Raw genomic sequence first — 19,351 nt, 5'->3', positions numbered from 1 at the left:
TTGGTCTGCAGCTCTGCAAAGAAGCTTAGTTCAGGGCACTGGAGAATTACATTTTTTGGTCCAAGAACTTTTTCTGATGAATTGGAGAAGAGGTAGGTATTCGTGTATGAATGTTTGGTTGACTGCTGTTAGGACGCAGCATGTTGTACAGAGAATGTGAACATCTGGATTCCATGTAAGACTCTAACATCACCTGTGAGATGCAGGCCAGTTTTGTTTTCTTCACGCTTCCCTCCTTTTTTAATCTGTAAAATGGGAGTGATTCCTGTTCTGTTCCTGACCTTACAGGAATAGAGTGAAGACAAGAGAAATTCAGATGGAATATTTTTTTGCTTTTGGAGGAGAGGTAGTAAAATAGAACTGGTGAAGTTTTAAAAAAATGCTTAGGATTTGGTACTGTTAGATTTTCTCCTTAGCTTTTCCATAGCTTACTATGTGCCAGTCTTGCTGGCAGTCTTGCAGCTGTGAGAAACTTGATAAGTCTGGCCAGGGTAGTTGTGATTTCTATGGATCTACACCTCCTTAGTAAGTCTGCCCTGTTGGGAGGAAGGATAAGTTTGGATTTTTAGCTTGTTCTCTTGTTTCGATTGGTAGGACCTGGAAGCCATGAGAAATGTCAGCCTTTTGCCAGAAGGTATATGCCTGCCTTCTTATTATTGGTTGGAGTTAATTATGAGTCTCTGCAGTCTTTGCTGTATAATTTGGGGCTTTTTAGTAACCTCTGGGCATGATTCTCTTTGCTCTTCTCAGCATTTACCTTTCCCACAGCTATCACGAGAAAGTATTTTAATTTGTTTATTTTATTTTTGGCTGTGCTGGGTCTCCATTGCTGTGCACAGGCCTTCTCTAGTTGCAGTGAGTGGGGGCCGGCCACTCTTCGTGGCAGTGCACAGGCTTCTCATTGTTGTGGCCTCTCTTGTTCGGAGCACAGCCTCTAGGCTTCAGTATTTGTGGCTTGTGGACTCTGGCGCACTGAGTCAGTAGTCACCTCAGGGTATATGGGATCTTCTTAGAGCAGGGATTGAACCTGTGTCCCCTGCACTGGCAGGCCGCCTCCCAGCCATTGGACCACCAGGGAAGTCCTCCTACAATTATTTTAAATTTTATTTATTTTTTTTTGGCACTGCCGCTTGGCATGTAGGATCTTAGTTCCTTGACCAGAGGAACTAACCTGCACCCCCTGCGGTGGAAGCACAGAGTCTTAGCCACTGAACCACAAGGGAAGTCCCCCTATGATCATTTTACAAGACTGAACAGTTTCCGTATTTAAAAACAAATTATTTATTTATTTGGCTGCGATCTTTAGTGGCGGGACACAAGATCTAGTTCCTTGACCAGAGATTGAACCTAGGCCACCTGCAGTCTTAGCCACTGGACTACCAGGGAAGTCCCTCATATTTTAACATTAAGCAAAACTTCAGTTCCTTTCAGATGCTTTGGAGTCTGCTAAGTTGACCTTCCTGGATACACGGAGTCTTAGGTCCTGAGGTCTAGTATGAGTTAGCTTAGAGAACTCTTGAAGTGAAGGAATACATGGGCTCACCAGCTAATCAGGTTTCTGTTCTGGAGAACTGGGCTAGGCTGTGTAACACACATATGTTGAAATTTAGAGAGCTGGGCTTGATGCCTGTGGGCTTCGGTGTTATATAGGATTGCTATTTCAGGAAAACCAGTGAAGTTCCCTTGTCTGGTTCACATATGTTTAGCTGATTGTCTTCCTTTGTATTTGGTGAGAAATAGCATTCAACCCGACTTTTTTTTAATCATTCCACAATACATATTTGGTTGGAAATGGGTACCTTGTTCATTTCTCAAGGTTTTTTTTTTTTTTTCCCTACTTAACGGTTGAGGCTATTGCTGGCAGTCTTCATAGTTGTGAGGTGGAAAAATGGAGAACAGTTTTGTAGTGGTTTCCTATCTATTTGTTTGGGAAAAAAGATACAATTTTGGAAAGAGAGGCTGCCTTGGCATCAGTTTGGGGCCCTGCTGTCATGGATAGACCTGGCAGACATGAGAAACCCTTTTCTCTGTTTTCTTGGGTCTTCAGGTCTAAGAGAGTCTTTTTGAGAAAGAGCATGACATACTGAGAGAAAAATGATTTTATGGTGTGGTGAAGAGGGTCTGCCTTTATGTTTAAGTTTTGGGTCCATATTCTGTTGATCTTTTCAGCTATTTTTCCATGAAGTGGTTGTAGTTGGCAGCTCTGTTTTGGAATGAGCAACCTGGCTTTAGAAATATCTGTCCATTTGAGTCTTGTGTCTTTTACTCCTTTACATTTTGCCCACTGACATAATTTCTAAGGTTTTAGACCTTGGGCTACCCTACCCCTCTGGGCTTTTCCCTGGAAGTTCCCTCCATAGGTTCTTTAGTTGGTTTATGGTGGGGTTTTGGATCTGACCTGTTACACAGATGTCTGTGTATTGGAACTAAAAACGAGCACATGGTTTTTGTGCCTGTAGCACATGAACAGACACTGGCTTGTGATGTGTTAGAAATGGCACAGGCTGGCTGACTTGGCACAGTATGCTTTAACAGGGGCAGAGGTAAATTGTGGCTGCAAAACCTGATATTTGGATCCTACTTTAAAAGTTAGCAAAGGACATGTGTAAGTCTTAGGACACTGTAGAGGGAATTTATGGACAAGAGAGAAAGAGCATTACTATGTCATTGTTGGTATTTTAGGTTTCAAGGAATTTGAAAAGTGGCTAGTAGTTATATCAATGTGTTGTCAGCCTGTCCAGTCTAATGTTTTTAACTCCTTTTATCCCACAGATCTGTTGCCATTTAATCAGTAATTTGCAGAGTGGAAATGGACAGAGACATCCTATGTCTTTGTTACCCGCAGCACAAGCAGTGCATAGCTGACACAAAGGACTGTTAGCCACAGAGAAGACCTAAGGTCTTCTGCTTGCCACCTGGGGCATAGCCAACCATGTCCTACCTGACATCACCCCTCAGGTCTTTCTGCTGCTAAGATGCAAGTGGTCTACTGGCAGGGTTACAGTGGCTTAACTTTGTACCCTAATGCTTGTCAGGGTGATTTGGGGATGAGAAGAATAATATGGGAATGTCATATAGAAGGGTTAGTTAAAAATTTTACCTGGAGCCATATCATTCTTGTTGCTTTCCAAAAAACAGCATATCTAGCTTAGAATGGTTATCATTTTAAATGTTTCAGATATACAAAAAGAAATTTATAAAATGTATATACTATAATAATAATGAAATGTATATTTAGGTAACCATCACTAAGCTTAACAAATAAAATGTTATCAGTATCTTTGAAGACCCCTGAGTGTGGCTTCCTGATTACATCTTCCCCCTCCCCAGTGTAACCACCATCCTCAATTTTATGTTAATCATTCCTTTGCTTTGTTTTTTATAGTTGTCTAGATTGGTCTTTTCATGAATGACTGCCATTAGAATGCTCTCGGGATCCTTGAGACAGAAACTGCTTTGGATTTTTAGTTAGACTATATCTCCCCAAAGAGAGAAGGAAGCATTCATATTTGTTATTGGCCTTTCAGCCTCTTAGACCTTCTACCTCTCTAGGCTTCCTTATTTGTCAGAAAAAAGCCATTCTGAGACACTCAAATGGCTCTGCTTGGGTTTAGAGTCATATATATTTCTTTTTCTAGATCCTAGAAACTATGATTTTCTTCTTCAAAATGCCGGGGGCGGGGAGAAGATGAGCTGGAGTGAGGAGGCCTCGGCAAGATGTGTGCATTGGGTACTGCTGTTCTTCAGTGCTTGGCACTGAGGAGCTTCGTCCTCAGCACGGGCAGATGGCAGAGTAATGCAGCTTCCTTTGAAAAGAGGCAAACAGCCAAATGGCAGAGGTGTGAACCCTCTGAGAGGCCAGTGCTTTAGGTTTCTGCTTGCTGAGTTTAATGTTGTATCCACAAGTTACTGAGTAAAAATCAGCTTGGACGCTCTTCAGTCTTAATGTCCAGTGGAATTCATTTTCCGTCCCATACCTCTGGAGTGTTGGGACTAAGCTGCAGACTGCCACGAGCAACTTTTATAAATAGAGGGACAGTGTGTGCTCATGTCTTTTTCTGATGCAGCTACCTCTCCTGTGTGTGCTGTGGGCGGGGCATTCACTGTGGGCACCTTCATTAGACTTCTCAAGTCTCAGCATGGAGGCGGTTGCAAAGGGAGTGTGAGATGGGTCAGGAAAGGGAATCCAGCATCTCAGCTATTTCTGAGTAAGGTCTTCACAGTATGGTTTTGAAATTCTGTTTGAAGTGAGTTCTGAGAAGCACAGACATCTGTGTTAAAACATAAATGCATAAAGATCTTCCAAAATCAAATAATTCAAAGTAGGATTTCATTTTGGATTTTCTTTGCTTTTCCCCATCTCTTGGTGCAGTTGAAGTTTTATTTAAACCTTTGGGTGAGAGTAATTTTGGAAAGTGAGCCAGCTCTAAGGTGTGGAGTCCAGCATTTAATTTGGCAGTGGATTTTTTTTTTAAGTCTGATTTATTGAGATACAATTTATATACTACCTAAAATTCACCTTTTTTTCATTGCCTAGTTCTGTTAATTTTGACAGATGTCAAAATCATAACCTCTTCCACAATCAAGATAGAGCATATTTTCATCACCTCCACTTCTTTCCCTTGTAGTCAGTTTAATCATCCTGAGGTGATTGGCACATTTCTAGCCAGAAAGACTTTTATCAGTCTTTTGGATTCCTTCATTTCATTTCTCACCCAAAGCCAGTTGAAATTGGTGCAATGTGAAGTTACCTTTGGTGTGTCTTCAGAGATCTGGGTTTTCCAGCTGGTTTGGGAGCAGCATCAAGAACAGGCATGGGGTGGTGGGGAGTCTATTACTGGCAGCTCAAAAAAGAAGAGGCCACCTTCTTTGGGTGCCAGGCAGAGCATCTTAACTTGAAGAGGCTCCCTTATTGGCTGTTGGCTTTGACCCATGGCTTGGGGGCATTTTGCTGAAATCAGAGGCCTTACTGGTTGAAGATTGCATGTATATCCTGTAGTGCTATTCTCAAATCCAAAAATCTTGCCTGGTTCACTTTGGGACCTCCTGCTCCTAAGAGCAGGCCCAGAGGGACAGCTGGTGCTCTGAAGTGGCACCTGTTCAGGTCAGGAGCCTTTCTCTTGGCTTTCCTGTGAGAATCAACTCTGCATCTGAATTCCTTCCTCTAGAAATGGACTTACTAATTACCACTCAAGATGTTTTACTCTCTTAAGGTGATGGGTGTGGAAAGCTCCAAAGAGATTTCTTATTGCTTTGTAGGCTGGTGAATTCTGTAGCCAAATCTATTTAAGGAATCGCCTTAATTATTTTGTTTTTCCCTCTTTAAATTTTAGTCTTTATTGCGAAAGTGTGGTTGACAATGACTTGGGTTTGCTTTATTTTTCAGTGCATCTGGAATTGAGTGCTGCAGTGATTTAAATGCGTGTGTGTTCATTCTTCACCTCATTCTCTGTGTGCTTTCTCACCCCTCAGGAAACCCAGGTTGACAAGAACTCAAAGTGCCTTTTCTCCAGTCTCCTTTAGCCCGCTGTTCACAGGTAGGTGATCTGTTTCTTCTTCTCTAACATCTAAAAGCAGGACTGTTCTGAGACGTGTCAGGAAACACTTGCAGATGCATCGCAGAGGGAGCTGCAGGCATGTCTGCAGTTATTTTTTTCATTCCGTGCCTGCTGGGTTTGGGGTGACGCTATTTTTATGGTATGGAATGTGTTCTTAACTTTGGATGCTTTATAGTTTGAGGTAGAGACTGCTTGCTGGTAATTAGGTGGCCCTGGCAGTTATGCAGGCTTTAGTTCAGGGTCATCACATATAAATTAAAAGTAGGAAATACAAATTTATAGGCTCATAGCACATAAAGGACTCTGGAAGTCATACAGTTCCTGTGCCTGCTTCCAAAGGGAGTTCATGGATTATCTAATAAACATGATCCACGATGATCTGGTCTATTTTTAAAGACTTTGGGCAAAGGGGAATGACATGAACTCTTGTCTTACCCGTTTTGGGAGCTAACAGTTCTTGCAGCTGTTAAGAGTTCTTATTGGATCTAATTTAAGTCTCTCCTCTTGCAGCAGAGAACACAGTTGCTAAAGTAAGAAAGTGGTCAGATATCCTTTCACCTTCTCCTTTGAAGGGGAGCTTTTTCTGAGAGGGAAGCCTTTTGTTCTGTGAGTCAGGTGTGGAGTTTCTGCTTGAATGAGCTGTGGAAAAGGACATCTGGAGCACACAGCCTCAAGTTTCAAAAACTGAGCGCTCCTCGCTGGGTGTGGCCGAGAATCCTTTAAACCTAATCCTAGTTTCAAACTCTTGTGGATATTGTGTCCCTCGAAAAAGATGATTACAAGAATTATGATCTAAGACTGGACATTTTCGGGAAAATGTTCAACAGGCTAGTGGAACCCCCATTACTGAGTAGACTGCTGTGAACTGTCAGAACAGGTGAGTTTGGTGCCAGTAATAGGCACCAGTGAAGAAGGAGGTCCTCTGTTCTTAGCCTAAGCAAGGAATTAAAGGATCTTATCCTGTAGCAGAATGTCTTTCTAGTTAGTAGTTGTTTCCCTTTTAAAGTAATGAAACCCACATTTGTAGTTTCAGGTCCCACGTTCTTATTTCAAAGAACCTTAGCTCTTGAATTACTTCCTTCAAGTGCTGTACTACCTGCAAGCTAGACCTCTCTGACCCTTCCGGAAACCTGGGCTCATTGCATTGCTCTGGGCAGCTAAAATGAAAGTGAAAGTCACTCATTGGTGTCTGAGTCTTTGAGACCTCATGGACTGTCCATGGAATTCTTCAGGCCAGAATACTGGAGTGGGTAACCTTTCCTTTCTCCAGGGGATCTTCCCAACCCAGGGATGGAACCCAGGTCTCCCACATTGCAGGCAGATTCTTTACCAGCTGAGCCACAAGGGAAGCCCTGGGCAGCTAGGCCCTCAGTAATTAAGCTGTGTGGTGAATTCCTAGAACTTCCACTGATGACTTTTGGAAGAGCTTTTCTGCTTATCTTAGTGTTCAAAACCTTTGTTGAAAAAAAAAAAAACACCACAAACTGTATTAGATACTGAATGCCCAGTTCCTGCCCTTTTAGAGATATTTGTTACCTCATTTTCTTAACTGGGAAACATTAAGATTCTAGCTAGGGGCTAATTCAGCTTCCTACATAAGAAAAAGGTGTTAGAAATAACACCCTAAGGGCCAAAATAGAGAAATCCCAAATTCTGACTTGTGGATAAGATCTACCAAAACAAACTGACTCTTTGTGACCTTCAACAGAAGGTTGATAAAATAGCCTTCATTCTCTGGTGATTCGTGTGGAGAGAGGGTAGCTGTGATGGGTGGCAAGAAGGAGTGAATATGATAGAGAACAGAACTGCATAATGTGCTGGAAAGTAAGAGAAACCATGTGTACCTCCCCCAACCCCGCTACCTCGCCGTATTCCTACTGAGAAGCTTCCTCTAAGCTTACCTGACTTTTGCCTGACTGTGGAAGTAATTAATTATTAGAGTTGTAAATGCACTTTTCAGCCTTTGTAGCCTCAGCTGTTAGGAATTAATTGATATCTGAAATGGTTGGGCCTCTTAGGAGTAACTATTCTGGAAAATCTCGATGTGGAAAGCCATTTAGGAAGAAGTTGGGGCTAACATTGGGACCTTTATCTGCATTCAGCTTAACGGTTTTTATATTTTAATGATGCTTGCTGTCCATGTCTATTTGGGCTTGTAAAAAGTTGCTTGCCTTGCTCCCCGAGGCAAAAATTGATATACAAATCTGTAAAAATAAATGGTGTGGGTTCCATTTGAATAAAGAAGACTTCTTGTTCAAGGTTATATCCTCAGTGGCAGAGCCAGCATTAGTTGGCTTTTTCACAGTCAATCCCATGATTTTGTCTTAAAGATTCTTGATCTGTAACAGAGTAAAGGAACGATGGAATTTAAAATTGACTTCTCAGGTGTCTGGACTAGGGGGATTCCAGCCGTGGGAGCATTAGATTTTGAACTTTCTGAGAGCCATGGACCTCTGGCGTCCCTTGCTTGCTCTCTGCTTCCTTTTGCTTCCTGGCCTTGGCTTTGGGCAAGGTGCTACTGTAACATGCTTGCTCCATGAATCCCTCAGGTGAAACAGTGTCACTTGTGGACGTGGACATCTCTCAGCGGGGCCTGACCTCTCCACAACCTCCAACTCCCCCTCCTCCTCCAAGAAGAAGCCTCAGCCTCCTAGGTATAGTTTCCTCCCCTCTTCCTTCTTGCCCTGTGGGAGGTTGAGCTCTGTCGACCAGTTGTTCTTTGCCAAGAACCAAACAGACTCCTGGGTTTCTGATGATGACCCAGTTATTATATTTCTTGTCCCATTCTCAGCACCCCTCTCAGCTCCGAAATGGTTAAATGGGTCTCTTACCTGCATGCTGTGACATCTACAGTCCATATATTGTTTCAACCTTTATTTATTTATAAAGAGTATTTATCTTGTTCTGAATCTACTGCCAGTGGGCAGCTTTAGGGATATCCTTACTTTCCTACTTTCAAGCAAAGGAAACCAGATTAAGATGATTGTGGCCCTCTGTGCAAAAAAGACAGGGTGAAGCTCAGGCCATTTTGCCCCAGAGGGCAGCCTGATGATCCATTTCCCTCTCCTCTGCCTTCCCTGTGCTCACTCTGTGCCCATATTTCTGAACCTTTTGCTTTTGTTCTCTCTTCTAGATGATATCAGTGGGACGCTGCCTACATCTGTCCTTGTGGCTCCGATGGGGTCTTCCCTGCAGTCTTTTCCCCTACCTCCGCCTCCTCCACCCCATGCCCCAGGTTAGCTTAGCTTAGAGGCAAGACTTGCAAGAGTGGGGAGTACAAAGTGAAACACTTTTGAAGGATGGGAGAGATCTATTTATGGAAATAAAAGAACTTAGGAGAAAGCTTAAATCACATCCCCTTGGCTGGACCAGAACTCCTTGGAAATGAGGCCAAGCGCTAGTTATTTTAGCCTGTTTTTTCTTTATGGAGGCAAATCTGATTTTTGGTAGAGATAAAAGACTGTTGGATTTTTTTTGTCTCTTTGCTACTGAAACTTGTTTGCAATCTTTGAGTCAATATCACTTGGGAAACTGCCTTAATTTCAGTAGAGTGAGGAGGTTTAATATGTTGCTGGTTTTCAAAGTTCTGTGGTTTTTCTAAGCTTTTAGCATTTACTGCAGCCTTGTAAATAAGTACCAAGCATTCAGTAGCCCATACCTGTTTGGCCAGCCCCCAGTGCCCAAGGAATGAAATGAATGAAATCAGCATTCTTTTCTACTTGTCTGGCAAAATCGTTGCTCTTCCTGGGCAAGTTAAGCGAGTCACTATTTCCAAAGCTGCCTTACTGGCACTTCACCTCGAGGTGGGAGAAGTTGGAATCGCTCTAGGCTGGTGAAGGCCCTGAAGTAGTCACCTTAGTCAGGTTAGTGAGCTGCTGCCTCCCCCTTTCCTGGGGTTAAACATCCCCACCCATCCTTCACAGCTTACACGAGCCCACACAGCTTTTTGTCCCAGTCCATCCAGCTCTTCCCTACTGCTTTGGCTTCCACCCTTTCCAGCTTAGCTTCTAATGCCTTGCCCGTCTTCAGTTAGCATCTCTGTTTTGGGGGGAGGGAGGGTCTACTTGAGGTTGGGAACGATAAGGGTCAACAAGTGACCACCGCTCTCTTGCCCTACAGATGCATTTCCCCGGATTGCTCCCATCCGAGCAGCTGAATCTCTGCACAGCCAGCCCCCGCAGCACCTCCAGTGTCCCCTTTACCGGCCTGACTCGAGCAGCTTCGCGGCTAGCCTTCGAGAGCTGGAGAAAGTAGGTGGTACCTGAGGACTGACAGCTTGCCTCCTCTCACATTCTCCTAATTCTAAGCCAAGCGCTCCTTTTATTCTTTTTAGAGGAAGAGTAGTTTCCTTGCTTCTGTATTTACAGTGACAAAACAATATGTTGCTATCATTAGTTCTATGAGATGTTGTAAAATTGAATTTGAAAAAAACATCTGAGCCTGATGAGAAAGGTTATGGAGAAATATTTACATAGTCTAAGCTGACCAGGGTCCCTCGTCTCTTCTTTATAGAGCTTTGGTAATGGAACTGTAAATTATTTTTCTGTTACTTTGGAGGCCTAAAAGTGTGATGAATCCGATATTCATTGCTAATGGTTGAGGCACTCCTAGCAGCTTTTACCTACTGCAGTGTTTTGGAAATGGGGGGTTCTTGTGGTCAGAGTAATTGTGCTGAAAACTGACATTTCTGTGTTCTAACTCCTTGCCACTTCTTTGATAGTGTGGTTGGTATTGGGGGCCGATGAATTGGGAAGATGCAGAGATGAAGCTGAAAGGCAAGCCTGATGGTTCTTTCCTGGTACGAGACAGCTCCGATCCTCGTTATATCCTGAGCCTCAGTTTCCGATCACAGGGTATCACTCACCACACCAGAATGGAGCACTACAGAGGTGAGAGGTGCTGGCATTTGAAGGAAGCCTTCTTTCCTCTTTGGCTGTTTCTACCTTTGCTTTCTGACTTTCTCATTGGAAGGATTCATAGAAATGGAACTGTGAATAGGTAGGAAAATCTCATGGACTCAATTGAATATTAATATATGGGCACTGATTTCAATCACGAGAAATATTGGTGGGGATAGGGAGGAGCATAAATGTTCCGTTTAAAAGTTTTCTCAGCATCTTGTCTCCTAAATAGAGTCTGAAGAAGACTATTGAAGAACAGAATAAAGCCAGTAAAACTCTCTTGGTACAGGAAGAAATAACCTAGGACCATGAAACAAATTCTCCCAAGCTTTGGTTCATGATTAAACTTACCATCTAGAGATATTAGTCACATATATAAAGAGGAGAATTTGTTGATCCTGTGACTGTTCTGTTCTGAATTTCTTTGCCTGGCAGTCATATCGATGATAATTATGTCTTTTTCTGGTTAGCTTTGTAGTCTTGCAGGAAATAGTCATCAAAACTCTATGAGAATTTGTGGAATCAACATACTGTCTATCTTCCTCTGTGGTCAGGTTGTGCGTAATATTCCAGTTATGTCAAGAAGCTGACTTGTTCAATACTGCTGTCTGGATGGACTTTGCTTCAGGACATTTGCTATTTGATTTGGGCCACAAACTTGTAATGGTCATTGGTGGTGGGGCTGGCTAATACATACTTTGTCAAAATACCTGCAATATGCTACAAATTTTAAAAATGTGGAGAACTCTGGGGAGTTTTATGGACTTGCCCCTCCGATTCCTCCTGCTCTTCCCACATGTGATCAACCTTAAATGAACTGTATGAGATACACGTAAGGGGCTCTTTCATGCTCTTCTCAGGCACCGCTGTATCTTTCCTGCTCTCAGCTGCATTCTGCTGAATTAATTTGGTTTGCTTCTCTTGTTAGGCAAGAAGTAGCTGTTAAGGTCAGCATAGCTTAACCATGGTTTCCTCTGCCCCCACCTCTGCTTTCAAGATGCATGAAGAGAAAGGAACTTCAGTCCAAAGACTTGAGAGAATTAGTTAAAGAACTGTGGGGTAGACTGCTACTTGTTTTCTTGCTGTTTCTAAAAGCAAAAGTCAAATAAATAAAACAAAAACATAGCATTTTAGAGTGAAGTGCTTTTATAAACCTATTAAAATTATAAATGACTAGGCCATGAAAATGATGAATAAATGCTTGACCTCTGGGTTCCTGATAGGCGAGATGCCTATCTGAGAGTATTTTCAAATGGTTCTCCAATTACTTTTTGTTCAAAGGAACTTTTCTTCCTTGAATAAATGGAATTTTTAATAGAAACCCTGGGCCTTTCAGTTGCCAGGTTGCAATGGAACATTTGTCTTCATCTTTTAAGTGATCCTGAAAGAAGTAGCCAAGGTTCTCAAATCTACAGTTCTCTTGAGTGATTAGTATCCCTTTTGTGACTCTTGGATTTAGTGTTTTAGTTGTTGAAGTTTTTTGTTTTTTTTTTTTAAGTTAGGGGAGTTCAGATTGCTTTTTGTCTTTGGGATTCTAAAGTTTGTGGTGGGATCTTTGTAACATGTTATTGGGGCGTGGGATTTTAGAAGTTACAGAAGGAAAAGACTTAGAACTTGATTTTTGTGCTTAACGCGTACATGAGTGAGTGAGACCCACAAAACCGCTGTTCCTGTCTTTCCTATTCTATGCATACTTGAAGATTTAAATCTTTTTGAGGGAATGTCATTTAAACTCACTTTAGCATAGCCGCCTTTTCTTTATGGTCTGTGGTTTAAAGATTAATGTTCATACTCAACAAAATCTTTTTATATCTTTTTTCTGACTCGAATTTATTATCGTTTAACAGAAACATTGTAAGACCTAATTTATATCTTATTAAAAGCAACATCTTTCTTTCCATTAGTTGTAGAACAAGCAGGAACAGGGACCTCTGACTCAGCTTGACCACAAGCTACCTTTCCAGGAGGGAAAATCATTAAAATGTTCGAGCCAGCTTCTCAAGTCTTCCTAAAGTAAGTTTTGCATTTTTACCTCTCCTTAACTTTCCATGGCAGGAACCTTCAGCCTGTGGTGTCATCCCAAGTTTGAGGATCGCTGTCAATCAGTGGTGGAGTTCATTAAGAGGGCCATCATGCACTCCAAGAATGGGAAGTTTCTCTATTTCTTGAGATCCAGGGTTCCAGGTAAGGCTATCGTTACATTAATTATTTAACTTACTTGGGTATGATCAAGCATAATATTCACTCCCCACCCCTCCCTTCCCTCTTCCCCCACAGTTATTCAAAGCTTTATATTAATTATTTAACTTACTTGAGTATGATCCAGTGCAGGATCTCTACCTCCACTCCTGAACCCACTCACCCAAAAAGCCCCCAAACCAGAAACATTTAAAGCTTTTTTTCCTGGCGCTTGTAGCCTCCACTCTTCCTCAAGCCTAGTGAGTAATATCCCAATCCCCCAGGAGCCTGGTGGGCTATAGTCCATGGGGTCGCAAAGAGTTGGACACGGCTGACTAACACACATATTGAGAAGGAATCTTTGCTTCTCTGATCACATGAATGAGAAAACTGATCCTGCCTCCGATGTCTGGGTGTCATGTGTTTACATTTAACTTTCAGAGGTCCTTCCTTGTCCCTGATCCGGGCATCTCACATTTACATGTGAAACAGAGCACTGGGGGCATTTTCATGGGAAACTGGGAAAGTGAAGGAGTCTTCACTAGAAATGGGAGTGTCAAGGAGGCTGAATTGAATAGCAGTCTGTTCTGGATTCTGCGCATTTGTACTAAAGTTTCTGTCAGGGAGTAGATACTTTGTTGTGTCCTGTATCCCTGCCAGTATTGAATTCAGAGACTAGTCTCCGTATGGGAGCACTGGCAGTACCTACCCTGCCTGCTAAGTAGGGGGTGTCTATATCATCTCTGTTGAAGGCTGGGGCGAAGGGATGGTTTGAAGGAATCTGCTTTTATAATGTTGGAAAAAAGTAAAATGACGAATTTACAAGTTAGAAACAGAACTTAAAATGAGAACATCATGCTTTCCTATTGAATCAAATTAAGATTCTTAAACCAGGTGTCAAGAAATCGCTCTAAAAAGAAGTTACAGGGAAGCCTCCGGCGGAACATCAGTAACAGGATTGAGCCAGGTTACAGGAATGTGTTTTATAATCTTGGTGATTTAAATAAGGCATGACAGGGTGTGAACTGTATTAATTCTCACTTCATTAACTACTTGCCTCAGTGCTGTCAACACAGTTGGGTCTCATGCAGTTGACTTGGTTAAATGGAAAAAGTTAGAATCCTTTCTTATAGGAACTGATTCTGCCTAGCAATTTTTAGAGTTTGTGGCTTTTGGGGGGTGGTTATTTAATAAACAAACAGTATCAAATAAACTCAGTATCAAAAATAAGCCACTTCTCCACCTCAGAGAGGGATTCCCAGGTGGCTCAGTGGTAAAGAATCCCCCTGCCAATGCAGGAGACGCGGGTTTGATTCCTGGGTTGGGAAGATCCCCTGGAAGAGGGATTCCCAGGTGGCTCAGTGGTAAAGAATCCCCCTGCCAATGCAGGAGACGCGGGTTTGATTCCTGGGTTGGGAAGATCCCCTGGAAGAGAAAATGGCGACCCACTCTAGTATTCTTGCTGGGAAAATCCCATGGACAGAGGAGCCTGGCGGGCTACAGCCCTTGGGGTCGCAAGAGTCGTATTCGACTGAGCACATATGCTACCCTCAGAGAGCTCTTAGCTTCAAAAAGGGGACAGGTAGAAAGAGAAGGCAAGAGCCCATGTTAAATTCTATATAAAGCCTGGTGGTGATTGACAGGGACAGGGTGGGTAGTCATCTCTGTTTGTAGGTGAACTAGGGAGATCCTCTCAGAGGATTCTGGAGCCTGGAGCATGTATCACTTGTAGAGTATTGAGAGACTTCATGGAATCTTGGACTCCTCGGGTATAGCTCATTTCATTCCACAAATGTGCCCTGTCTGCAGAAATTTTAAGTAAGATTTTTAACGTTGCTGAAGGTTAGTACCTGCAATGATTCCTGCTATTTGTTATGTGCCTACCTACCATGTGGCAGGTATATTGTCAGGGTCTTTATTTAAATATCTCTTAATTTCTTGCAACAGCCTCAAAGTTAGCTAATAGATTGGTCTCTTGAAAAAAAAAATTTTTTTTTTTTACTTTGTCAATGAAGAAACTAAGGGTGTGTCAAAAGTGAAGCCACTTACTCTAAAGGTTACTCAGCTAATCATTGCTGAAGCCAGAATTCAAACCAAGGCCCAACTGACTCCAACTCCTGTGTTTTACTTCCCACCCTCTGCTATGGGAAAAAAAAAATAGCAAATTGCAGATTGAGTTTCCTGACATTTGTAGAGAGGACATAAAGAAGTCAGAATTGTATTTATCTGTGGATAAACACAGTGGAGAGTGGAGAGTATCTTTCTAGGTACAAGTAGGATATCTATTTGCACTTAAAATTGTAATCAAGCTGAGAAGGGAAAGCAAATTAGTATTTGCTCCTAGACCATAAGTGACGTCTCTTTGAAAGATTCGGACAAAGAAGGCCAGGTCAGTGTTCTCCTTTACCATTGTTTGCTGCCTCCCTTTGCTTATCAGGGGTTGAGGCATTCTGTAAGGCTGACTTTGTTAGGGGAGAGAATTCCCGTGAGGAGGTGGTAGTCATTAGATTTAGGTTGAGCTCTGTCAGCTTATACCAGGGATTATAACTCAGTGGATGGTAAAAGGAGCCCGTTTGTTTAGACTTTGGGATGCTGGTAACTGCCTACAAGGGGCTCATATTGTTTCATTTAACCCTTATGAGATTCCTTGAAGGAATGTTATAGTCTCTCCCTCGTTTTTTTATCTTTTTTAAAATACAGATTAAGAAACCAATGCACAGTGAATTACAAGAGGCAGGATGCAGAGTCAGGTTTTTCTGGCTCAAATCTAGAGCTGGATGTACTAGCAGCATATCCAGCCTGGTGTAAAAGGATGCCAGGGATTATACGGGTTATAAACCCAGGCCTAATGAAAGTTCTAGATGGCACCAAGTGAGGAGCAGAAAGAATTTATAAGTAGAATACTTAGCAATTGGGGGAGGAATCTTTGGTCAAAAGAATGGCCCCTGAGCTTGGTTTGCCTCTTATCTCTTCTCATGACAGTGTTGGAGCATGGTCATGATAAATCTGAGATTGCTGATTATATCTCAGTCTGGTCCGATTCATAGCTGTAAGCTAAACACCTAACACCAAGCAGCAGTCTCCAAAAGAGAATGTGATTGGATTAGCAGAAAACTTCTGATGCTGTGAGAGCCAGAACTCAACTTGAATGTGTTCTTCTTAGTTGGAAGAATCTCCCATCATCTCTGAAGTGCGTGAAGAGAAAATACTTTTTGTTTTTTTAGTCACACTTTGAGTCAGACACGCTAAGGAAATCAATTGCTTCCTCTTTTGCACCATCATTAAGACTATAATTAATTGTTCAGTGATATGTTTTCCTTGTATCTCAGATTTTTCAATTCAGTCCTGTTAACAGACATTTGGGGTTGGATATTTCTGGTCTTCAGGGAACAGTTTGTTGTGGGAGAAAGACCTGGGCGTTTGGGTGTTCAGACCTGAAAGAGATTCTTTTTACTTTTTTTCTGAAAGAGATTCATCATGCCTGCATGCATGCCTGCTTAAGTCTCTTTAGTTGTGTCTGACTCTGCAATCCCATGAACTGTAGCCCGTGAGGCTCCTCTGTCAATGGGATTCTTCAAGCGAGAATACTGGACTGGGTTGCCATGCCTTCCTTCAGAGGATCTTCCCAACCCAGAGATCGAACCCACATCTCTTATATCTCCTGCATTGGCAGCTGGTTTCTTTATAACTCGAGCCACCTGGGAAGCCCTCATGCCTAACCCTGGTCCTTTTGGGGGAAAGAGAAAAGAGCAAAGTGGCTGGAAATTGGATTTGTGCACAGCACCCTGGCATGAGGACCAGAGGAAAGTTCTTGATGACCACTGTTGTATCTTGCCTTTCCCTTTCAGCTGCACTGGTGTCTTATGTTGGATTTATCTCCATTTCTGACCTCTTCTGTGAACATGCTTTGGATGTCAGAGCTCCAATTGTTTGCTGTGTTTGGGGGCAAACACTAAACAGTCAAGTTGACACTAGGGAATATCAGAGAATTAACGGGTTTCAAATTCCTATTTGTGAACCTAAGTCTAAAAATAACACAACTAAATAGGCAAGTATATATGGTCATTAAAATTTAAGTAGGCAGTCAGATAATTATATGCTACTATTATCCTGACCTCTTTAAGTGCAAGTCCTATAGTACTGTCTTTGGGAATAAACAATTAGGTACATAAATTACTTTTGTCTCTGAAACGTCATGTTGAGTTTAGCAATATTACAACCAAACTCCCAAAAGCTTTCTGTTCATCATAGTGTAATTTACTAAAGACTATTTTTAAAGCATATGAGTGAAAAGGTAAAATTCAAAGAGGCATTTGAACCCAGAATCATTTTAAAACCACTTGAGTTTAAATATATTCAAGAGAGAAATCCATGTGTGAATTTTTTTTTAATGGTATATGAGAAGAGGGCCAACCAATGGCGTGTGTGGGTGGATGAGGGCTTTTGTTGTTGTTCAGTCGCTAAGTTGTGTCCAACTCTTTGGGACCCCATGAACTACAGCACACCAGGCTCCTCTGTCCTCCACTAATCTCCTATCATTTGCTCAAATTCATGTCCATTGAATTGCTGATACGATGTAACCATCTCATCCTCATCCTCTGTTGCCCACTTCTTCTCCTGACCTCAATCTTTCCCAGCATCAGGGTCTTTTCCGTTGAGTCATCTCTTCAGATCAGGTGGCCAGAGTATTGGAGTTTCAGCTTCAGCATGAGTCCTTCCAATGAATATTCAGGGTTGATTTCCTTTAAGATTGACTGGTTTGATCTCCTGTCTAAGGTACTCTCAAGAGTCTTCTCCAGCACCACAAATCGAAAGCATCAGTTCTTCAGCACTCAGCCTTCTTTATGGTCCAACTCTCACATTCATACGTGACTACTGGAAAAACCATAGCTTTGAGTATATGGACCTTTGTTGTCAAAGTGATGTCTCTGCTTTTGAATACACTGTCTAGGTTTGTTACAGCTTTTCTACCATGGAGCAAATGTCTTTTAATTCCATGGCTGTAGTCACCGTCCACAGTGACTTTGGAGCCCGGGAAAATAAAATCTGCCTCTGCTTTCACTTTTTCCCCTTTTATTTGCCATGAAGTGATGGGACTGGATACCCTGAACCTAGTTGTTTTAATGCTGAGTTTTAAGCCAGCTTTTTCACTCTCCTTTTTTGACCCTCATCAAGAGGCTCTTTAGTTCCTCTTTACTTTCTACCATTAGAGTGGTATCATCTGCATATCTGAAGCTGTTGATGTTTCTCCTGGAATCTTGACTCCAGCTTCTAATTCATCCAGCCCGGCATTTCACATGATGTACTCTGCTTAGAAGTTAAATAAGCAGGGTGATGGTATACACTCTTGTCACACTCCTTTCCCAATTTTGAACCAGTCAGTTTTTCCTCATCCAGTCCTACCTGTTGCTTCTTGACCTGCATACAGGTTTCTTAGGAGACAGATAAAGTGGTCTGGTATTCCCATCTCTAAGAATTTTCCATAGTTTGTTGTGAGCCACACAGTCAAGGCGTTAGCATAGTCAATGAAGCAGAACTACATGTTTTTTCTGGAATTCTTTTGCTTTCTCCATGATCCATGTTGGTAATTTGATCTCTGGTTTCTCTGCCTTTTTGTAAACCCAGCTTGTACATCAGGAAATTCTTGGTTCACATACTGCTGAAGCATAGCTTGAAGGATTTTGAGCATAGCCTTGCTAGCATATGAAATGAACACTGTTGTTTGGTAGTTTGAACATTTGGCATTGCCCTTCTTTGGGATTGGAATGAAAACTGACCTTTTCCAGTCCTGTAGCCACTGCTGAGTTTTCTATATTTGCTGGCATACTGAGGGCAGCACTTGAACAGCATCATCTTTTAGGATTTTAAATAGCTCAACTGGAATTCCATCACCTCCACTATCTTTGATCATAGTAGCGCTTCCTAAAGCCCACTTGACTTCACACTCCAGGATGTCTGGCTCTAGATGGAGTGACCACACTATTGTAGTTATCTGAGTCATTAAGATCTTTTTTGTATAGTTCTTCTGTGTATTCTTGCCACTTCTTTTTAATCTTTTCTGCTTCTGTTAGGTCCTTACTGTTCCTGTCCTTTATCATGCTCATCCTTACATGAAATGTTCCCTTGATATCTCCAATTTTTTTGGAGAGATCTCTAGTCTTTCTCATTCTGTTGTTTTCCTGTTTCTTTGCTTATTCATGTAAGAAAGGCTTCTTACCTCTCCTTGCTATTCTCTGGAACTCTGCATTCAGTTGGGTATATCTTTCCCTTTCTCCCTTGCCTTTTGCTTCTCTTCTTTCCTCAGCTATTTGTAAAGCCTCCTCAGACAACCACTTTGCCTTGTTGCATTTCTTTTTCTTTGGGATAGTTTTGGTCACTGCCTTCTATACCGTGTTACAAACTTCCTTCTATAGTGCTTCAGGCACCCTACCAGATCTAACTCCTTGAATCTATTCGTCATCTCCACCATATAATTAAAAGGGATTTGATTTAGATCATACCTGAGTGGCCTAGTGATTTTCCCTACTTTCTTCAATTTAAGCCTGAATTTTGAAATGAGGAGCTCATGATCTGAGCTTGTGTTTCCATAGTGTAGTGGTTAGCAGGTCAGCTTTACATGCAGAAAGTCCTGGTTTCGACCCTCAGGGGGACCAGCCCCTAAGGATGAGGGTTACAGTGCTTTAAAAATATAAGCATTAGATTTGAAGGGATAGG

General features: G+C 42.1%; 1 protein-coding gene across 9 annotated transcripts in view; it reads left to right on the top strand.

Annotated features, from left to right (window-relative positions):
* SOCS7 (suppressor of cytokine signaling 7) overlaps positions 1-19,351 on the top strand; it is a 28,555-nt gene that overhangs the window by 3,008 nt on the left and 6,196 nt on the right. For 3 of the 9 annotated variants that reach the window (XR_014080135.1, XR_014080136.1, XM_081582325.1), the window contains exons 2-6: positions 5,473-5,537; positions 8,108-8,212; positions 9,678-9,808; positions 10,279-10,447; positions 12,515-12,643. Coding sequence is in view for 3 of the 9 variants with exons in the window: in XM_081582325.1 (XP_081438451.1) it covers positions 5,473-5,537; positions 8,108-8,212; positions 9,678-9,808; positions 10,279-10,447; positions 12,515-12,643 (599 nt within the window). In the remaining 6 variants the exon portion in view is untranslated. Of the gene's footprint in view, positions 1-5,472; positions 5,538-8,107; positions 8,213-8,691; positions 8,794-9,677; positions 9,809-10,278; positions 10,448-12,514; positions 12,682-19,351 lie in introns of all 9 variants that reach the window. The other 6 variants (XR_014080134.1, XM_081582324.1, XR_014080137.1 and 3 more) reach the window with 4 other exon arrangements.

The sequence above is a fragment of the Giraffa tippelskirchi genome, chromosome 3 (genome assembly GCF_054371585.1).
Source record: "Giraffa tippelskirchi isolate mGirTip1 chromosome 3, T2T-mGirTip1v1.2.pri, whole genome shotgun sequence".
Classification (NCBI taxonomy): Eukaryota; Metazoa; Chordata; class Mammalia; order Artiodactyla; family Giraffidae; genus Giraffa; species Giraffa tippelskirchi.
This window is presented reverse-complemented; position numbering and strand designations above follow the sequence as displayed.